At 39.6% G+C, this 18,350-nt stretch overlaps 1 protein-coding gene and 1 long non-coding RNA gene across 8 annotated transcripts in view; one reads left to right on the top strand and one right to left on the bottom strand.

Annotated features, from left to right (window-relative positions):
• Nucleotides 1-18,350, bottom strand: part of LOC308657003 — a 195,316-nt gene that overhangs the window by 99,521 nt on the left and 77,445 nt on the right. The window lies entirely within an intron of this gene.
• Nucleotides 1-18,350, top strand: part of PHACTR4 (phosphatase and actin regulator 4) — a 104,045-nt gene that overhangs the window by 69,080 nt on the left and 16,615 nt on the right. For 2 of the 7 annotated variants that reach the window (XM_081308403.1, XM_081308402.1), the window contains exons 3-10: nucleotides 5,073-5,135; nucleotides 5,978-6,151; nucleotides 7,484-7,564; nucleotides 8,870-9,034; nucleotides 10,223-10,612; nucleotides 13,906-14,500; nucleotides 15,283-15,467; nucleotides 18,077-18,230. In XM_081308403.1, the coding sequence (XP_081164529.1) occupies nucleotides 5,073-5,135; nucleotides 5,978-6,151; nucleotides 7,484-7,564; nucleotides 8,870-9,034; nucleotides 10,223-10,612; nucleotides 13,906-14,500; nucleotides 15,283-15,467; nucleotides 18,077-18,230 (1,807 nt within the window). The remainder of the gene's footprint in view (nucleotides 1-5,072; nucleotides 5,136-5,977; nucleotides 6,152-7,483; nucleotides 7,565-8,869; nucleotides 9,035-10,222; nucleotides 10,613-13,905; nucleotides 14,501-15,282; nucleotides 15,468-18,076; nucleotides 18,231-18,350) is intronic. The other 5 variants (XM_081308406.1, XM_081308404.1, XM_081308407.1 and 2 more) reach the window with 4 other exon arrangements.

Below are 18,350 nucleotides of genomic sequence, written 5' to 3'. Positions count from 1 at the left end.
AAGCACTCTACCACTGAGCTAAGACCCCAGCCCCTTAATTTTCTATTTTGAGATAAGAACTCACTAAGTTGCTTAGGGCTAAATTGCTGAAACAAATTGCTGAAACTGATTTCGAACTCGAAGTCCTCCTGCCTTTGACTCCCAAATTGCTGGGATTACAGGTATGCACCACCACACCTGGCCAAGCCAAATTCTAATTCTGTGATTTTTATTTTATTTATTTATTTTGGTACTGGGGATTGAACCTAGGGGTGAGTAACATCCCCAACTCTTTTTATTTTGTATTTTTAAGTAGAACCTTGCCAAATTGCTGATACTGGCCACTAACTTAACCTCCTACCCCAGCCTTCTGAGTCACTGGTATTAGAGGTGGTACCACACTACCAGCTATCTATCTACTTATTGTGGTGCTGAGGATCAAATCCAGGACCATTTACATGTTTGGGAAGCTTTGTACCACTGACTGCATGACCATATAATGGACTCAACACTTCTGTTATCAAAGTAGACAAAAAAACGAAAGGCAAAATGTTTCTAGAACAATAGAACGGATTTTGTATTGATAAAAAAGGCCCTGTTCAGCAGGAAAACATAGTAAATCTTAATTTGTATACACCTAATATCAGCTTTAAAGTATAGAAAGTACTAGGCCTGGTGGCATATGTCTGTAATCCCAGCCACTTAAGAGGCTGAGACAGGAGGATCACAAATTCAAGGTCAATCTTGGCAATTTAATGAGACCCTGTCTCATAAAACATTAAACAGAGGAGCTGGGCACAGGGGCACATGCCTATAATCCCAGCGACTCAGGAAGCTGAAACAGGAGGATCACAAATTCAAGGTCAGTCTTGGCAATTTAATGAGACCCTGTCTCATAAAACATTAAAAAGAGGAGGTGGGCATAGTGGCACATGCCTATAATCCCAGCGACTCTGGAGGCTGAGACAGGAGGATCTGGAGTTCAAAGCCAGCCTAATCAATTTAGTGAGGCACTAAGCAACTCAGTAAGACTCTAAATAAAATACAAAATAGGGCTGGGATATGGCTCAATGGTCAAGTGCCCCGAGATTAAGTCCTCAATACAAAAAAAAAAAAAAAAAAAATTAAACTGGGGCTTGGGGACATAGCTCAGTGGTAAAACACCTGCCTAGCATGCATGAGGCCGTGGGTTCAGTTCCCATCACCACATTAAAAAAGAAAAGATGAAACAATAACAATAAAATTATTTTTAAAAAATTTTAAAAAGGTTGGGAGTATAGCTCAGAGGTAGAGAGCACTTACCTAGAATGTGTGAGGCTCTGGGATCAATTCCCAGTCTCACACACACACACACACACTCTCTCTCTCTCTCTCTCTCTCACACACACACACACACACACACACACACACACACGGGAGGGAGGGAGGGAGGGAGGGAAATCTACTTTCATAGTAAGAAATGTTAGCATAGTAAGAAAGAAAATAACAAGGGCTGAGGATGTGGCTTAGGGTTAAGGGCCCCCAGGTTCAATACGCTCCCCACAAAAGAAACAATTTCATATCCCAGTAACTGATAGAACCAAGAAGACAGCAAATCAGAAAGAATAGTAATGATTTGTCTAATACAATTAACTCACTTGAACTAATTGGTATATTTAGAACACTACACCCAACAACTGCACAATACACTTCTTTATAAGTACACATGGAACATAATATAAATCTGAAAAAATAATTTTTTTTTCATTTGAACTGTCTTGAGACTAGAAACACCAGAAAGACCTCACAAATTCCTCTGTAGGAATACTTTGCTGAGTAGGAAACACTATAGTATGTCATAATTTTCCCATTTGTTTTTCTTCAACAAAGAAGCATGATGTCTCCTTTTGTATCTTTTAACATGTATGAGATTTCCTAATAATAATCTAGGATTAGATTAACAAATCTGGTTTACCATAAGAATCACTTGGAGATACCAGGTTCAGTGGTACACTCCTATAATCCCAGTGATTCAGGAAGCAAGGGAATCACAAGTTCAAGGCCACCCCTGCAACTTAGCAAAGCCTTTAACAATTTTTGAACCTGTCTCCAAAATATATATGTAGGGGGGCGGGGGATGCGAGAGCCTGCAGGAGCTAGTTGCAGTGGCACATGCCTGTCTATAATCCCAGTAACTTGGGAGGTTGAGGCAGGAGTATCACAAGTTCAGTAATTTAGCAAGGCCTTAAGCAATTTATCAAGACCCTGTTTCAGAATAAAAAAAATAAAAGGGCTGGGGATGGAGCTCAGTGGTAGAATACCCCTAGGTTCAATCCCCAATACCTAAAAAAAATTTTTTTTAAATCACCTGTAAGGGGGCTGGGGATGTGGCTCAAGCGGTAGCGCGCTCGCCTGGCATGCGTGCGGCCCGGGTTTGATCCTCAGCACCACATACCAACAAAGATGTTGTGTCCGCCGAGAACTAAAAAATAAATATTAAAAAAAAAATCACCTGTAAGATTCCCCCACCTGCTTATATTGGAGATGAGACCCACAACCTCGTGTATACTAGGCAAGTGCTCTACCATTAAACTATGTCCCTAGCCCCTGGTGAGATTTTTAAAAACAGATTCCTAGGTCCTAACTCCTGGAGATTCTCTGTGTTGACAAGGTAGTGGGGCTGATTCCAAATATTTGGATAGATTTGGGAGTCACTGAAACAATTTTCTGTTTGTTGTGGAGAGAGTACGGAGGGAGGAAGAATATAAAAATATGAATAGAATGAGTTGGGGATAATAACTGGAAAGACTAGGTGTGACTGAACCCCACTGTATGAGACAAGCGTTTTAAAAACATGAAAATTAAGCACATTTGTGTACAAAAACAAAGAAAAAACCGTTCTGGGTTTTTTTTGTTTGTTTGTTTGTATTCAGCAATGTGTTCAGTGACTTCCTTTTTACATAAAGAGGTGAGCTATTGTTGCCTGGCGACATGGTACAGGCCTATAATAATCCCAGTAGCTCGGGAGGCTGAGACAGGAGGATCTCAAGTTCAGAGCCAGCCTCAGCAAAAGCGAGGCTCTAAGCAACTCAGTGAGACCCTGTCTCTAAATAAAATACAAAATAGAGGTGGGGATGTGGCTCAGTGGTTGAGTACCCCTGAGTTTAGTAACCAGGAGGGGAAAAAAAAGGAGAGCTATTCTTAATGATAGATGTGACTAAACTCGTCCACGGATACATTGGACATTTGCTTTTTCTTTTGTTTATTTATTGTGGTACTAAGAATTGAACACAGGGCTGGAGATACAGCTTAGTTGGTAGAGTGCTTGCCTTGCATGTACAAGGCCCTGGGTTCAACCCCCAGTACCACCAAAAAAAAGAAAGAAAAGAAACACAGGTGCTCTACTACTTAGCAATATCTCCCAGCTCTTTTTTTTTTTTTTTTTTTTTTTTTTGGTACCAGGGATTTTTTAGCTCAGAGGTGCTTAACCACTAAGCCACATACCTAGCCCTATTTTGTACTTTTATATTTTACTTAAGAGACAGGGTCTCGCTGAGTTGCTCAGTGCCTAGCTTTTGCTGAGGCTGGATTTGAACTCATGATCCTCCTGCCTCAGCCTCCCTAGCTGCTGGGATTATAGGCATGTGCCACCATGCCTGGCTAATTTTTGTTTACTAAAATGGGATCTAGCTAAATTGTCAAGGCTGGCTCAAACTTGAAATTCCTGTACCTTAACCTCCCAAATCACCGGAATTACTGGCAATGTGCCACTGTGCCTGACTGACTCTACAATGGACTTTTTAATGCAAACTAAATTTGTTTCCAGTTCACATGCTGAAAGACATAAATAGATTTAAAAGGATTTCATGATTTCATTCTGCATTTTTGTTTATGGCACTGGGGATCAAGCCAAGAGTTATGCTTGCTAGGCTGACACTCTTCCACTGAGCCACATTCCCAGCCCTTTTTCTCATTTTAAATATATGAGAAAAATATGACACAAAAATATATTGTTCTCTGGGCATAGTAGTGCACACCTGTAATCGTAGCAACTTGGGTGACTGAGGCCAGAGGATCAAAGCCATCCTTAGCTACTTGGTGAAACTTCATCAAAATTAAAAATAAAAAGGGAGAGGAATGTAGTAGTAAAGCACTCTTTGATTCAATCCCAGTACTTAAAAAAAAATTATGAATGCCTTGAAATGTCTTCAGTTCTCATTGACATTTCATATTTGACAAAATACTGTTTTAATTAAAATACCAACTTTTTTTTGGCGGAGGGTTACTGGGGATTGAACTCAGGGGCATTTGGTCACTGAGCCACATCCCCAGCTCTATTTTGTATTTTATTTAGAGACAGGGTCTCACTGAATTGCTTAGTACCTTACTTTTGCTGAGGCTAGCTTTGAACTCGTGATCCTCCTGTCTCAGCCTCCCGAGCCACTGGGATTACAGGCATGGGCCATCATATCTGACTAAAATACCAACTCTCAAAAGCAATACCAAATATTCACCCTACTTCCACTCTTGGGGTCTGTTCCAAGGTACCACTAAGGGGAAATATCAGAAATTCTCCTAATATCTCTGGGGATGGAACTCAGCTCACTCTACCTTTTTAAAATATGGTCCAGTGTTACCATCAGATTCTAGTACATTTTGTGTAAAAAATTAATGCAATTAAGACCTGTGTTGCCCTTGAATAAATCATGCATCTAGGAAGAAAAGAGTTACTGTCCTGTGTCATGTCCTTCTGTTTCACTTTAGTAATCAGAATCTGGAAGTCTTCTGACAGCACACTAATGCATGAGCAGTCATCACTGCAGTTACCGATAATTATAATTGTGTAAATCTGACCTTTATCATTTTCCCTAGACTTCTTTTATCAACTGAAAAAGGATCAAATTTGTTAACTATTTCTAAAAAAGCATTAATAGTTATCTGTTGTATATTTCCTCTTACGAAAAAAAAATCTTCATTGTTAAAAGAAGATAATTTTTATAGTATATGTGTTACACTCCACCTTCCCTAAAAGGTGTTATTTCCCTTCACTATATAGGAAATACATCATGTGTTTCTTGATGCATTTTTATAAAATAGTTCCACTTTGATTCCAGGACCCTTATTCCACATGATTTTTTTCCCCCTCAAGAATTCTCCAGAGAAACTTGGGACAGTAGGTGGAGTACAAAGTTGTATTGTGTTGCCTTCCTGCTTTTTTTGTTGCCTTCCTGCTTTAAAAAAAAAAAAAAAAAAAAGTTCTTGGCCCTGCCTTGGCTGCTTCTTTTTCTACCATAAAGCTTACTATTTCTAAATCCTGCATGCTTTATTTTAAGAGGGACTCACGGCCTTTCATCTTGATCCTGCACATATATCTTCATAAAACGTTTCATGTTAGCTCCTTAACAACAGGACAGTCCCTAAAGTGATACCTTGATAGGCAGACTGGAATCTCACTCTACTCGTTGAAAAATTTCCTTCCATTTTAAAACACCCTTTCTAGTATACCCTTCTCTCATCCCAAGCACCTTCCAATTCTCCAAAACTACCTTGAGTCTTTTGTAAAGGAAAAAAGCCTGCTAAACATACACAAGTAAGGTGTTAACACTTGATGGGTTACCTTATACACTAAAAAGGGCATAGAGAGGACAGTGTTTAACAAAATAATTACTCACTAACCAAGGAGTTTCCGGCTCGGTGACACAATGTGTCATACATACTGGGAAGACATCCACATTTTGTGTGTGTGTGCCTTTGAAAGATTTTGACCTGGTTCTGATTATTTTGCTGAATTTTTACCCTAAAATGATGTTAGCTTGGTTTGATTCCTTTAGTAATTTATCTTATATGTATTTTGATGTTTGGTGTCCATGTGACGTCAGGAGTCTGACTGCATGATTGTTTATTTTTGCTCCAATCCTTTCCAGTTACCACAGGAAGAGAGGGAAGGAACATTTTAGAGAGATGCTGAAATAATCAATTGGCTATTTTCTTCCTTCTCTCTCTCTTCTTCATGTAACAGAAGAAGCAGGCCAGCCCACTGCAGACCCAGGCATGGTCATGGACAGTGTGGAAGCTGGAGACACAACACCTCCCACCAAAAGAAAAAGCAAGTTCTCTGGCTTCGGCAAAATCTTCAAGCCCTGGAAATGGAGGAAAAAAAAAAGTAGTGATAAATTTAAAGAGACATCAGAAGGTGAGATATTAAGATTTATGTTCTGAGTTAAAGAGTTCTCTATTTTACAAGTACCCAACTTTTTTCTCTCTTCCCAAGGTCCTGTAGTGCCCTAAATGAAAGCAAGAGTTAAATCTTTTAGAATTTAAACAGCTCATGGCCACTCACTAAGCCTTATATTCTGTAGCTTTATTTCTAGGTTTATATTTTGACGGAATTAGAATCTATTGAGTGGTAATAGAGTTCCTGCACTGTAGCAGATCTAAGGTGCTACTGCTTTTTTACTTTGCCTACTTCCCTTCAACATAGAGTGCATCCATAAATGCCTTACTATTATAATTCATTTAAGCTACAACTATGTAAGACTACTTCCTTTTGGAAATGATACTTTCCCAGTAGGACAGGATGTGAAAGAAATTAATGTGGTTTCATTGTTGGATTTGGTTTGGTTTGGTTTTTGGCAGTGCTAGGGATTGAACCCTGGGCCTGGCACGTGCTAGGCAAGTGCTCTACCACTGAGTTACACACCCCCAGCCCCAGAAATAAGTTTTAAAAACTGAAGTTAGTTTCCCTGTGCTTTTCTTTCTTAAAAATAGAAGAAATTTAGCCAGGTGCATTATCAGTAGCATATACCTATAATCCAAGCTACTCAGAAAGCTGAGGCAAAGGGTTTATAAATTCAAGACCAGCCTCAGCAACTTAGCAAGATCCTGAGTATAAAAATTAAAAAGGGGCTGGGGATGTGGCTCAAGCGGTAGCGCGCTCGCCTGGCATGCGTGCGGCCCGGGTTCGATCCTCAGCACCACATACAAACAAAGATGTTGTGTCCGCCGATAACTAAAAAATAAATATTAAAAAATTCTCTCTCTCTCTCTCTTTAAAAAAAAAAAATTAAAAAGCCTGGGGCTATAGCTCAGTGTTAGAGTACACCTCAATTAAATTCCAAGTACCACAAAAACATAAAAATAATAATTTTTAAATGGACCTTGAGAGCTTGTTTGGAGGTTCTAGCAGGGGAGCGCAGCTACTCGTATACCCTTGACCGAAGACCAGTCCTCTTCTATCGGGGAAGGTCGTCCTCTTCGACCGAGCGCGCAGCTTCGGGAGGGACGCACATGGAGCGGTGAGGGAGGAAGGGGACACCCACCTAGCCAGCCAGATCAGCCGAATCAACCCTGGCGATCAATGGGGTGACAGATGTCGCAGCCAGATCGCCCTCACATCCAGAAATAATAATTTTTAAAAAGTAGAAATTTGAATCACTTTATTCTTTTACCTGTAGATTAAGAATAAGAGTAATGTTGACTTTCCAACTGCCACATTTCTGAGTGCCGTTTTCCAATTCAATGTTAGTTTTAGAGCGAAAAATATCTATGCGAAAACCAAGAGAAGAGCTGGTTAAAAGAGGGGTACTGTTGGAAGACCCTGAGCAGGGTGAGTTTCAAATTAATAGCGTATGCCTGTCTCTGCACTTGATCTTTGATTGGGTCTAACTAGGTATTTGAATTTTCTTTCTTCATTTTGTGATTGCTGTATTTGTGGTGGAGTGGGAGTTTTTAAACAAATTCACTCTTCCTTTTAAGTGTCTTTTAACTCTTGAGTGGTTGGCGAAGGATCCTTGGGCAAGCATTCCTTGTCTCTGTATACTTCAAGTTTTTGCCAACTACCACAGTAGTTGTTACTTCCTTTTCTTGATCAAGCTTGTCTCCATGCCCATGTTTCTGCCCTAATTTTCTGTCATATTTCAACACTCATTGCTAGTTTAATAATGTCAGAGCTTTCTTATGAAGCAGTTTATTATAAATGTAAAACTATAGTATCATATATTGGTAGCATTTTATTTCTCTTCTTTTTACATATGCAATAACTTACTATAGTAGTTATTTTGCTCTCTCCCTTTTTTATTTTGTAGTACTGGAGATAGAACTCAGCTCACTCTGCCATTTAGCTACAACCCCAGTCCTTTTTATTTTTTATTTTGAGACAGGGTCTTACTAAGTTGCTCAATCTAGCCTCAAATTTGTGATCCTCCTGCTTCAGCACCCCCAAGTTCCAAGGACTACAGGCATGGGTCACTGTGTCCAGCTACCTTTATCTTTAGAAGCACATTTTCGCTTATTACTTATTTGCTTCAGACTCTTCCACGTTCATTCTAAACCCTCACCTCTTATAGGGCCTGCCTGAAAATGACAGTTTAATCTCCTACTATTAGTTTGTTATCCTTCGTAGCCCTGCTTTTGTTGGCCATCCAGTCCTACCCATAACCATTTCTTATATACAAAAATATTCTGCCAAACCAAATCACTTGCCAGTCCTTCAAATATGTCCAGTAATTTCTAACCTTTATACATTTCCTTCCTCCTAGATAGACTGTCTTTCATCAGTGTGGTAGACTTCTCCTCTTTCTGAGTCTCGATTTAGACACTGTTTTCTGTCAAGCTTTCCCAAACCCATTCCCACCCCAATAGCCCTTCACATAATATAGCTCTTGACAGCACTGTAATCACTTACATTTATTCATATAGAAAGGTACTTCACATATAAAAGGCAAAAAGATATTTATTATAAAGGAATTACTTCCACTATTACTAGAAGGATACAGGTAACCTAGGTCTACATAATATGCTAAAACAGGAAGAGGGACACAAGAGGATAAGAGAAGGTAGAAACCACCAGCTCTTCTCACAGTCTGACCATGCCACTTTTGCCACTTGGCCCTTTCCTCTTTTCTCCTTGCAGGTGGTGAGGATCCAAGAAAGTTAAGTCATGCTGTATTAAAGAATGGCCACACCACCCCCATAGGGAGTGCCAGATCATCTAGTCCAGTCCTAGTAGAGGAAGAACCAATAAAAACAGCAAATGTTAACAGTCTTTTTCCAGAAGAGGACCCAAAGAAACGACTGGGTAAGATACTGGATTTTTCATTTACGAGCCATGGATCATTCTCTTTTAACACAAATTTGTGAGAAAATAAGAAGAATGAAGCTGGGTGTGGTAGCGCATGCCTGTAATTCCAGTAGCTTAGTAGGCTGAGTTAGGAGGATCGTGTGAGGTGTGACCTCAACTCAGTGTGACACTCAACTCAGTGTGACACGACTCACTGTGACCCAACTCAGTGTGACCCTGTCTCTAAATGAAATACAAAAAAGGGCTGGAGATGTGGCTCAGTGGTCAAGTGGCCCTGAGTTCAATTCCCAGTACAAAAAAAAAAAAAAAAAGAACTAAAATTCAGAGAGAATTATGTTCTTCTTTATGAATTTATTAACTACTTACAACATTTATTGGAACCCTCTACCCACAATTCTTCACAAAATTCCTAAATTTGTAACTCTCTTTTTTTTTTCTCTCTCTCTCTTTTTTATGATACTGGGGTTTGAACCAAGGGGCACTATATCACTGAGCTACATCCCCAGCCCTTTTATAAATTTTGAGATAAGAGTCTCACTAGTTGCAGGGGCTGGCCTCTAAGTTGCAATTCTCCAGCCCCAACCCTGTTTGTTTTTATGTGGTGCTGAGGATCGAACCTAGTGCCTCACATGTACTAGGCAAGCACTCCGCCACTGAGCTACAACCCCAGCCCCAAATGTGTGATTCTTAAGGAGAGAAAAGATTTTAAATATTAGATTTCAATGGGACTTTTTTTAAGCTACATGCTTCTCTTCTTCTACTGAAGGAATTTTTTTGTGCCTCCTCTCGTAGTCTGGTCCTTTGTGTAAAGAGTCCCTACCATAATGAGCCTCTTACTGAGACTAACTTAGTGTTGAGGGTTACTGGGCACGGTGGCACATACCTATAATCCCAGCTACTTGGGAGGCTTATGCTGGAATGTTGTGAATTCAAGACCAGCCAGGGCAACTTACCCAGCCCCTGTCCAAAGTAAAAAAAATTTCAAAAAGAGCTGGATATGTAACTCAATGCTAGAGCGCCCCTGGCTTCAATTTTCAGTATGGGGGAGGGGAAGTGTTGTAGAAAACAGAGAACTATAGTCTGTAAACAGATCTATAAATGGAAGAATTAATGAAGCTGACTGTAAATTCATAGATATATTTGCCTCATTATTTTCTCCCTGTAATCACATCTTTTATTATACAGGCTCAATTGGAAGCCAGTCTAATTCTGAAGCAGAGTCTGTATCTGAGAATGTACCAAAACAGCCTTTACTTCCCCCTAAAAGGCCATTGTCCTCATCTCATGAAGCAAGTGAAGGGTCAGCAAAGGATGTCACTTCTTCTGGCAGCATGGCAAGGTCCATCTCCTCCGCCTCTTCTACCAACATAGCAACTGCTGCCACCACTGCTGCCACAAACCTAGCAAAGACTGTTAATTCCTTTGTCACCCTTTCCCCAGCACCCAGGACTCTGCCTGCTGCTCCTACCAGCACTAACACTACTGCTACCCCAAGCCTTTCTCATATGGTCCCTGCCAAGCAGCCCCCTATCCCTCCCCCTAAACCAGCTCACAGAAATAGCAACCCTGTTATTGGTAAGTAAGTCTTCAGGCCTTTCATATTTTTGGTTTGGTTTTTGATGGTTATTTTATTGGATAGTTGGTATAATATTGATCCATACTAAAAGTGTTTATTACCTTGTATATTATCTGAATGTCTTCAGCATAGGGAAAAGTTCTTAAAATGAGGCAGATGAAAATATCACTAAAACTGAGTTCAGGGCTGGGTTTATGGCTCAGTGGTGTTGTACTTGCCTGTACATGTGAGGCACTGGGTTCCATCTTCAGCCCTTAAAAAAAAAAATTAAGTTCATATATGGAAAGACTAATATCTATTTCCTATAATAGTATTTTAAAGCAATATATGTAGTTGAAGGACCATATATGTGAAGATCATAACAGGTTTAACCTGCATTAAATTATCTGTAGCACTTAGTGAAAAAAGTTAGGATAATTCCACAGCTTACAAGAAGCAAGGCATACTTGTCAGTTAAAAACTTGGGATCTGATAGGCATGGTGGCATACCTGTAAGCAACTTGGGGACTGAGGCAGGAGGGATTGCAAGTTTGAGGCCAGCCCGGGCAACTTAGTGACAGCCTGTCTCCAAAAGAAAAAGGGTTAGGGATGTAGCTCAGTGGTAGATTGTCCCTGGGTTCAATCCCCATTACCACCACTGCGCGCGCGCGCGCGCACACACACACATACACACACACACACAAAAAAAAAACGTGACCAGGAATTGCATGTTTGAGACCATCCTTGGCAACTTAGCAAAACCCTGGCTCAAAATAAAATTAAAAAGGGCTGGGGATGTAGCTTACTCAGTGGAAGAGCAAGTCCAGGAGATAAAAACAATGATTTTGTAGATGCCTATGTAACTTGTGATTCAGCGCCTGGCAGAGTATCTTCATGGGAACTGCAAAAGGTATTATTTAAATTGTTGTGATAAAATCATGTTTTATCTTGGGAAAGTTAAGAATGCCACTCTTGCTGGGTGTGGTGGCGCAAACCTATAATCCCAGCGGCCCAGGAGGCTGAGGCAGGAGGATCACAAGTTCAAACCCCGCCTCAGCAAAAGCAAAGTGCTAAGCAACTCAATGAGAACCTAAGTCTAAATGAAATACAAAAAAAGGACTGGGGATGTGGTTCAGTGGTCAAATGCCCCTGAGTTTAATCCCCAGTACCAAAATAAAAAATGCTACTCTTAAGTTAAAATAAGTCAAGTAAGCAGGGAAGGTAATCAGTAAATTTTTATGGGGTTACTACATTTTTGCATTTATCTACAGTATTATTTAGGTCTGTTTTCTTTACATAAATGTATATCTTTAGTGAACTTTCAAGAAAGGAAGGAGTAACTTAAGTGCTTCAGACCTAATGCAAATACAGTTTTTCAGGAAAAATGATAATAGGCTTATTTCTGCTTAAAGTTACTGAGTGAATTGATGAATAAAAAGTATGCTCATTGACTATCTAATATTACCAAGTTGGGTGGAGTGACTGTAATCCTGAAAAGCAGGTTTGGATATATTATGAGTATGACAGGTTGGAGTGGCCAGATAAAAACAGGATGAAGATTGTTATTGTATCATTACTCAGATGGGTAATGCCACATTGACTTATCTTTGAGGAACTTGAAGAGCTTTCTCATACTATTTTCAAAACCACTTTGTACCATAGTAAACTGATTTTATCTGTTCTAGAGATAGGGCAATTAGAACAGGAAGACTTTGTAACTCACCACGGTTGTAGTTAGTGAGACACAAAAACTCAACTCTCAGATCCAGACCTCTTCTCTACATTGGTGTTCTCAAACCATTGTCTAGATTTATGCTCTCAACAGGATCACCTACAAGTCTTATTAATACAGATTGCTAGCTGGACATGGTGGCACAAACCTATAATCCCAGCTATATAATCCCAGCTACTCAATAGACTAGGCTGGAGTTTTACAAGTTTGAGGCTAGCCTAATTAATGAGACCCTACCTCAAAATAAAAAATAAAAAAGGCCTAGGGATGTAGCTCAGTTGTAGAGCACCCCTGGGTCCAGTTCACAGTAGCATCAAATAAAGAACAACCAAAAAATATATATAGAATTTTAACTAGCTTTTTACTTTGAATGTCCCCAATGGAATGAGATTTAGGACAGTAAAATTTTATTTCAGGAAAACTTATGAAACCATTTGAGAAACAATAGATATGATTAGAGATTGATGATAAAAGAGAGCTATTCTTTAATTATTTTGCAAGGTTAATTTCTTTTTTATGTGATGATCCACTTGTTACATGGAGCCTCCCAAGGGAGTGAGTGGGCTGGATCAGTGCCTGAGTCATTGTGGGCTTTGAGAGGATACATAGGGATATATATTATGATACGGATTAAGGGCATCTCATGTAATAAACATACTGAAGACCCACTTGAACCAAACTCTGTGCACAGCCCTGTGGACAGCCCTGTGGATATGCTGGTGGATATAAGTGTTCCCCTCCCATCAAGGATTCTACTGTGTAAGGGGGAGTGAACATGGGAGACAAGGGACAAGAAGTGCTAACACAAATAAAGATCAGAGACAATAGGAGTCTAGTAACCACAAAGGATACTAGCTAAGTCCATGCCAGCTTGTAGTTACCCAACATCTGTGACCTCAGGTATCATCTCAAGTGATACAAGGAGAATATGACATTAAAGATAGAAAAGCACTTACATTTCTTTAAAGAGCTTTGCATTTGCTATAAAAATTCAAGATGTCATCTGAGCATGTGTCGCATACCTATAATTCCAGTGACTCCAAAGGCCCACACAGTAGAATCACAAGTTTGAGGCATGCCTCAGCAAGTTATCAGTGCCCTCAGCAACTTAATGAAACCAAACCCTGTCTCAAAAAAAAAAAAAAAAAATTCAAGATGTCTTTATTGATAATTTCATAATACAGAGTTGAAGAATCATTATTGTGTTTTTTAGACAAATATTAATATTAATATTGAATATTGAAATTTCTTAATTAAGTACTCTTGTACTAAAGAGCTTTTGATTGGCTTTTTTTATTTCTATTCATATTAACTGTATACCAACATCAAGTTATAAAGTTGTCATATCATGGCAACAAAATGAGATACTTAGCAGAGTTTTACTATATTCATTAGGCCCTCTACCTAAATAAACACAGATTTTGTTTCAGAATAAGATATATAGGGAATGACAAAGCCATCAAATTATATAATTTGCTTGAAAGATTTAAGACTGAGCTCAGCTCTAATTTTAGACCTGGGCTGGCCCCTCAAAGCTTTGTAAAGCGATGTTAAATTGAAGTGTTGCTTTCTCTTTTCCAGCTGAACTGTCCCAAGCAATAAACAGTGGTACATTATTATCAAAACCATCCCCACCCTTACCACCTAAGAGAGGCATTCTGTCAACCTTGGTATCCACCTCGGAGTTGGCTGCTGGCATCAACACAAAAACACCAAGCGATCAAAAAGAGACGAATACATGCTCTGTGGGCTCTGAACCAATGCTGATGATCCCACCTCCTTCTCCATCTCCCCCGCTGCCTACTCATACACCTCCAGAGCCCCCACGGTCTCCACCATTCCCTCCTAAGACTTTTCAACTTGTTCCAGAAGTTGAGATTCCACCTTCCTTAGATCTTGCCCAGGAGGATCCCCAGCAGGAAGATCAGAAAAAGGAAGTCCCAAAGAGGATATTGGACCAAAGCTTTGGGGAGCCCCATGTACCCTGTAGGCTGCCCCCACTCCCCCTACATATTCGAATTCAACAGGCCCTGACCAGTCCCCTTCCCATGACTCCTTTAGAGGGTTCTCACAGAGCTCATTCATTGCTCTTTGAGAACAGTGACAACTTTTCTGAGGACAGCAGTACCTTGGGTCGGACCAGATCACTTCCCATCACTATTGAAATGCTGAAAGTGTGAGTGCCTTTAAAGCTTTCTTCTTGTTTTTCCTTCTTTACTCTTAGCCCTGCTTGGAAAAAATTACTTTAAAAAGAGGAGATATAGCTCGGTTGGTAGAGTGCTTGCCTCGCACGTGCAAGGCCCTGGGTGCAATCCTTAGCACCACAAAAAAAAAAAAAAAAAAAAAAAAAAAAAAACATACAAAATTACTTATAAAAGAAAATTTGAATAAATTTAAGGTACAAAGAGTATTCTGCCAAAAGGTCTTTTTTTTTACTCTGTGATTTCTGTAACTTTTTTTTTTCATAGAGATTTCCATGATGACATAAAAATTACATGTTTATATATAGGAAAATTAAAATCACTACTTTTATGAGATACAAAGGTGAAGTATATTACATGGTACTTAAGAGCCTTGCCTTATATAATGAGATAACCCTGGATTCAAATCCCAGCTCTAACACTCCTAGTGTGTTGAAGTGTAAGTTACTCGATCTTTCTGTTTCTTAGTTATCTATAAGTGGGAATGATATCTTCTCTGTAGGCCTGTGAGAATAAATTTAAACAAATTCTAGAAAGCACCAATATCTAATAAGTGGTAGAGCTGGGATTTGAACCCAGAGTCCTTTAGATTATAGGTATTTAAAAGTTTCTTAGCATCATTGTTAAATGATGGATTGTTAAAGGAGGGATTTATACGTTATTTCATTAATGGATTTTCCCATTGATATTTCAGTTCTTTATCTTGCAAACCAGTATCATCTTTGTTTCTGAAAATATAATTATGTGAATTTGTTAGTCCAGACGATGAAGAAGAGGAGGAGCAAACCTGTCTTTTGGAATTTGTTGAAGATGTGGCATCTACCTCAGTCATTCCTAAATTACCACAGTGTCTGCAGGAGGAAGAAGAAAAGGAGAGTGACTCAGATTCAGAGGGTCCTGTTCAATATCGAGATGAAGAGGATGAAGATGAAAGCCATCAGAGTAAGGAAGGAAGGAATAGCAAAAGAGAAATTCTCTTTTTTTTTTTTTAATTTTTTTTTAGTTGTCAGTAGAATTTTATTTTATTTATTTATATGTAGTGCCGAGAATCAAACCCAATGCCTCACACATGCTAGGTAAGCCACAACCACAACTCTACCACGGAGCCACAACCCCAGCCCAAGAAAATTATTTTATAGATAAAGCTATTTGCAAATAAGATGAATGGAAACAAGTATCTTTTCTGTCAAATAATCTGATTAGCTATTATTGGAAGCCACTGTAAAGGACTCATCCTTGCTATCATTCCTCGGTTAAAATTAACCATGAACTGGGCGCACACCTATAACCCACCTACTTAGTAGAATGAAGCTGGAGGATCACAAGTTCAAGATCAGACTCAGAAATTTAGTGAAAGCCTGTCTCAAAAAAAAATTTTTTAAAGGGTCTAGGGCTACTGGGCGCAGTGGTGCACGCCTATAATCTCAGCATCTAGGGACGCTGAGGCAGGAGGACCATTGAGTTCAAAGCCAGCAACTTAGCAAGGTCCTGAGCAACTTAGTGAGACTGTGTCTCTAAAGAAGGACTGGGAATGTGGCTCAGTGGGTGAGCACCCCTGGGTTTAATCCGCAGTACCAAACAAAAAAAGGTCTGGGGCTGGATGCAGTAGCATACACCTATAATCCCAGCAGCTCAGAGGAATCGCATGTTCAAAACCAGCCTCAGCAACTTGGGGAGACCCTGTTGCAAAATAAAAAATATAAAGGGTTGGGGATGTTACTCGGTGGTTAAGCACCCCTGGTTTCAACCCCTGATAAATTAGAGCACTGGCCTATCATGTGTAAGACACGGGATTCAATCACCAAAAAAAAAAAAAGCCCTAGCAGCCAGGCATAGTAACACATACCTATAAGACAGGAGGATTGAGCCTCAGCAAAACAAACAAACAAACTGGGGATGAAGCTCAGTGGTGAAGCACTCCTGGGTTAAGCCCTCAGCACTAAAAAACAAAAAAGAGTGGGCTGGGGATGTGGCTTAAGTGGTAGCAAACTTGCCTAGCATGCGTGAGGCACTGGGTTCGATTCTCAGCACCACATAAAATATATATATATATATATATATATATATATATATATATATAGTGTCCACCTAGAACTAAAAAATAAATATTAAAAAAAAAGAGTGCCTGAGAGGGAGCCAAGTAGATTGAGCCATTTGAGCTTTAGTTTGATTTTATTTTTTATTTTAAAACCATAACTATTCATCCAGGGAGGAGCTAGGGAATGGTGATAGGGAACAAGCAAGCGTGCTCCAGGCCCTGGGTTCAGTTCTCAGCACCAATCAATCAATCAATAAGAAGTCTATTTAACTTGATAATACTAATAAAAAATACCAAATAGAGAAAAACTGGCACCTGGGGTTCAGTTGAAGAGATAGTTTTCTTCAGTAAACTGAACTTATTGTCATTGGGCAAAGAAAAATTTTAAAATGTGTTCATGCCTATAAATCATTGTGAAATATGGAATCCTGATTTCTAAAATTAGCAAAGCAGCTTTAAAAACAGACTAGGTGGCTGTAGTTAGGCTCAGTGGTAGAACACTTGCCTAACATGTGTGAGACACTGGGTTCAATTCTCAGCACAGCGTATAAATAAATGAATTAGCTAGACACATCGGCATATACCTGTTTTCCTCTACCTGGGAAGTTGAGGTGGGAAGACTGCTTGAGCCCAAGATTTTGAGATCAGCCTGAGCAATTTAGCAAAGCCACATTTTTAAAAAAAGAAAAATTGAACGTGGTGATGCATGCTTATAATTCCAGCTATGTGGGAGACTGAAGCAGAAGGATCCCAAATTTGAGGCCAGCTGGGGCAACCTAGTGAAATCCTGTCTTGAAATGAAAAGGGTTGGGGATATGGCTCAGTGGTGGAGTATTTGGCTAGCATGCACAAGGTCCTAGGTTCAGTCTTCAGGACTGGGGGGAAAAAATTGTAGGATGGTGTTAGTGTGAAAGACACTGAGATTTTAATTGAAATGACTGTCCCATGCTTAGATTCCCTCTCCTCTAGCAGTTTTTATTTATTTATTTGTTTGTTTATTCATTTTTAGTTGTAGTTGGACACAATATTTTATTTATTTTTATGTGGTGCTGAGGATCGAATCCAGGGCCTCATACATGCTAGGCAAGCGCTCTACCTGAGCCACAGCCACAACCCCAGCCCCTCTAGCAGTTTTTATTAAGGAGAAAAATAGTGCTAATAAAAGAGACAAGGTATCTTTTGCCATCTAGATCCATCTAGCTGAAAAGATTTTTGCATGTCTTCACTTTTCCTCTCCTCTGTGTTTTCCCTGAATCATTTGAGGCCAAGTAAGAAGTTGGGAGTTACATTGATTCAGACTCCTCCCCAGATCCCCATGATGTTGAGCCTCTTTTTTTTTTTTTTTTTTTTTTTGGTAGTTGAAGATCAACAGCATTTGATTTATTTTTATGTGGTGCTGAGGATTGAATCCAGTGCCTCTCACATACTAGGCAAGTGGTCTGCCATAGCCACAGCCCCACATTGAACCTTTGTTTCAAGCTTCTACACTTTTTTTTTATCTCCTCATTTATAGGTGCTCTGGCCAACAAAGTGAAGAGGAAAGACACACTGGCAATGAAGTTGAACCATAGATCCAGTGAACCAGAGTTGAACTTGAATTCTTGGCCTCGTAAAAGCAAGGAAGAATGGAATGAAATACGGCACCAGATTGGGAACACACTGATCCGGTAGGCCTTTGCCTAAACTAGTTGGATTTTTGTTTTTTGTATTGAGGATTGAAACAAAGGGCTCTTAACCACTGACCCACATCCCCAGCCATTTTTATATTTTATCTAAAGACAGGGTCT

The sequence above is a fragment of the Spermophilus citellus genome, assembly GCF_964194105.1.
Source record: "Spermophilus citellus genome assembly, chromosome: 9".
Taxonomy (NCBI): Eukaryota; Metazoa; Chordata; class Mammalia; order Rodentia; family Sciuridae; genus Spermophilus; species Spermophilus citellus.
The sequence above is the reverse complement of the archived record's forward strand: the minus strand, read 5'-3'. Positions and strand labels throughout refer to the sequence as shown.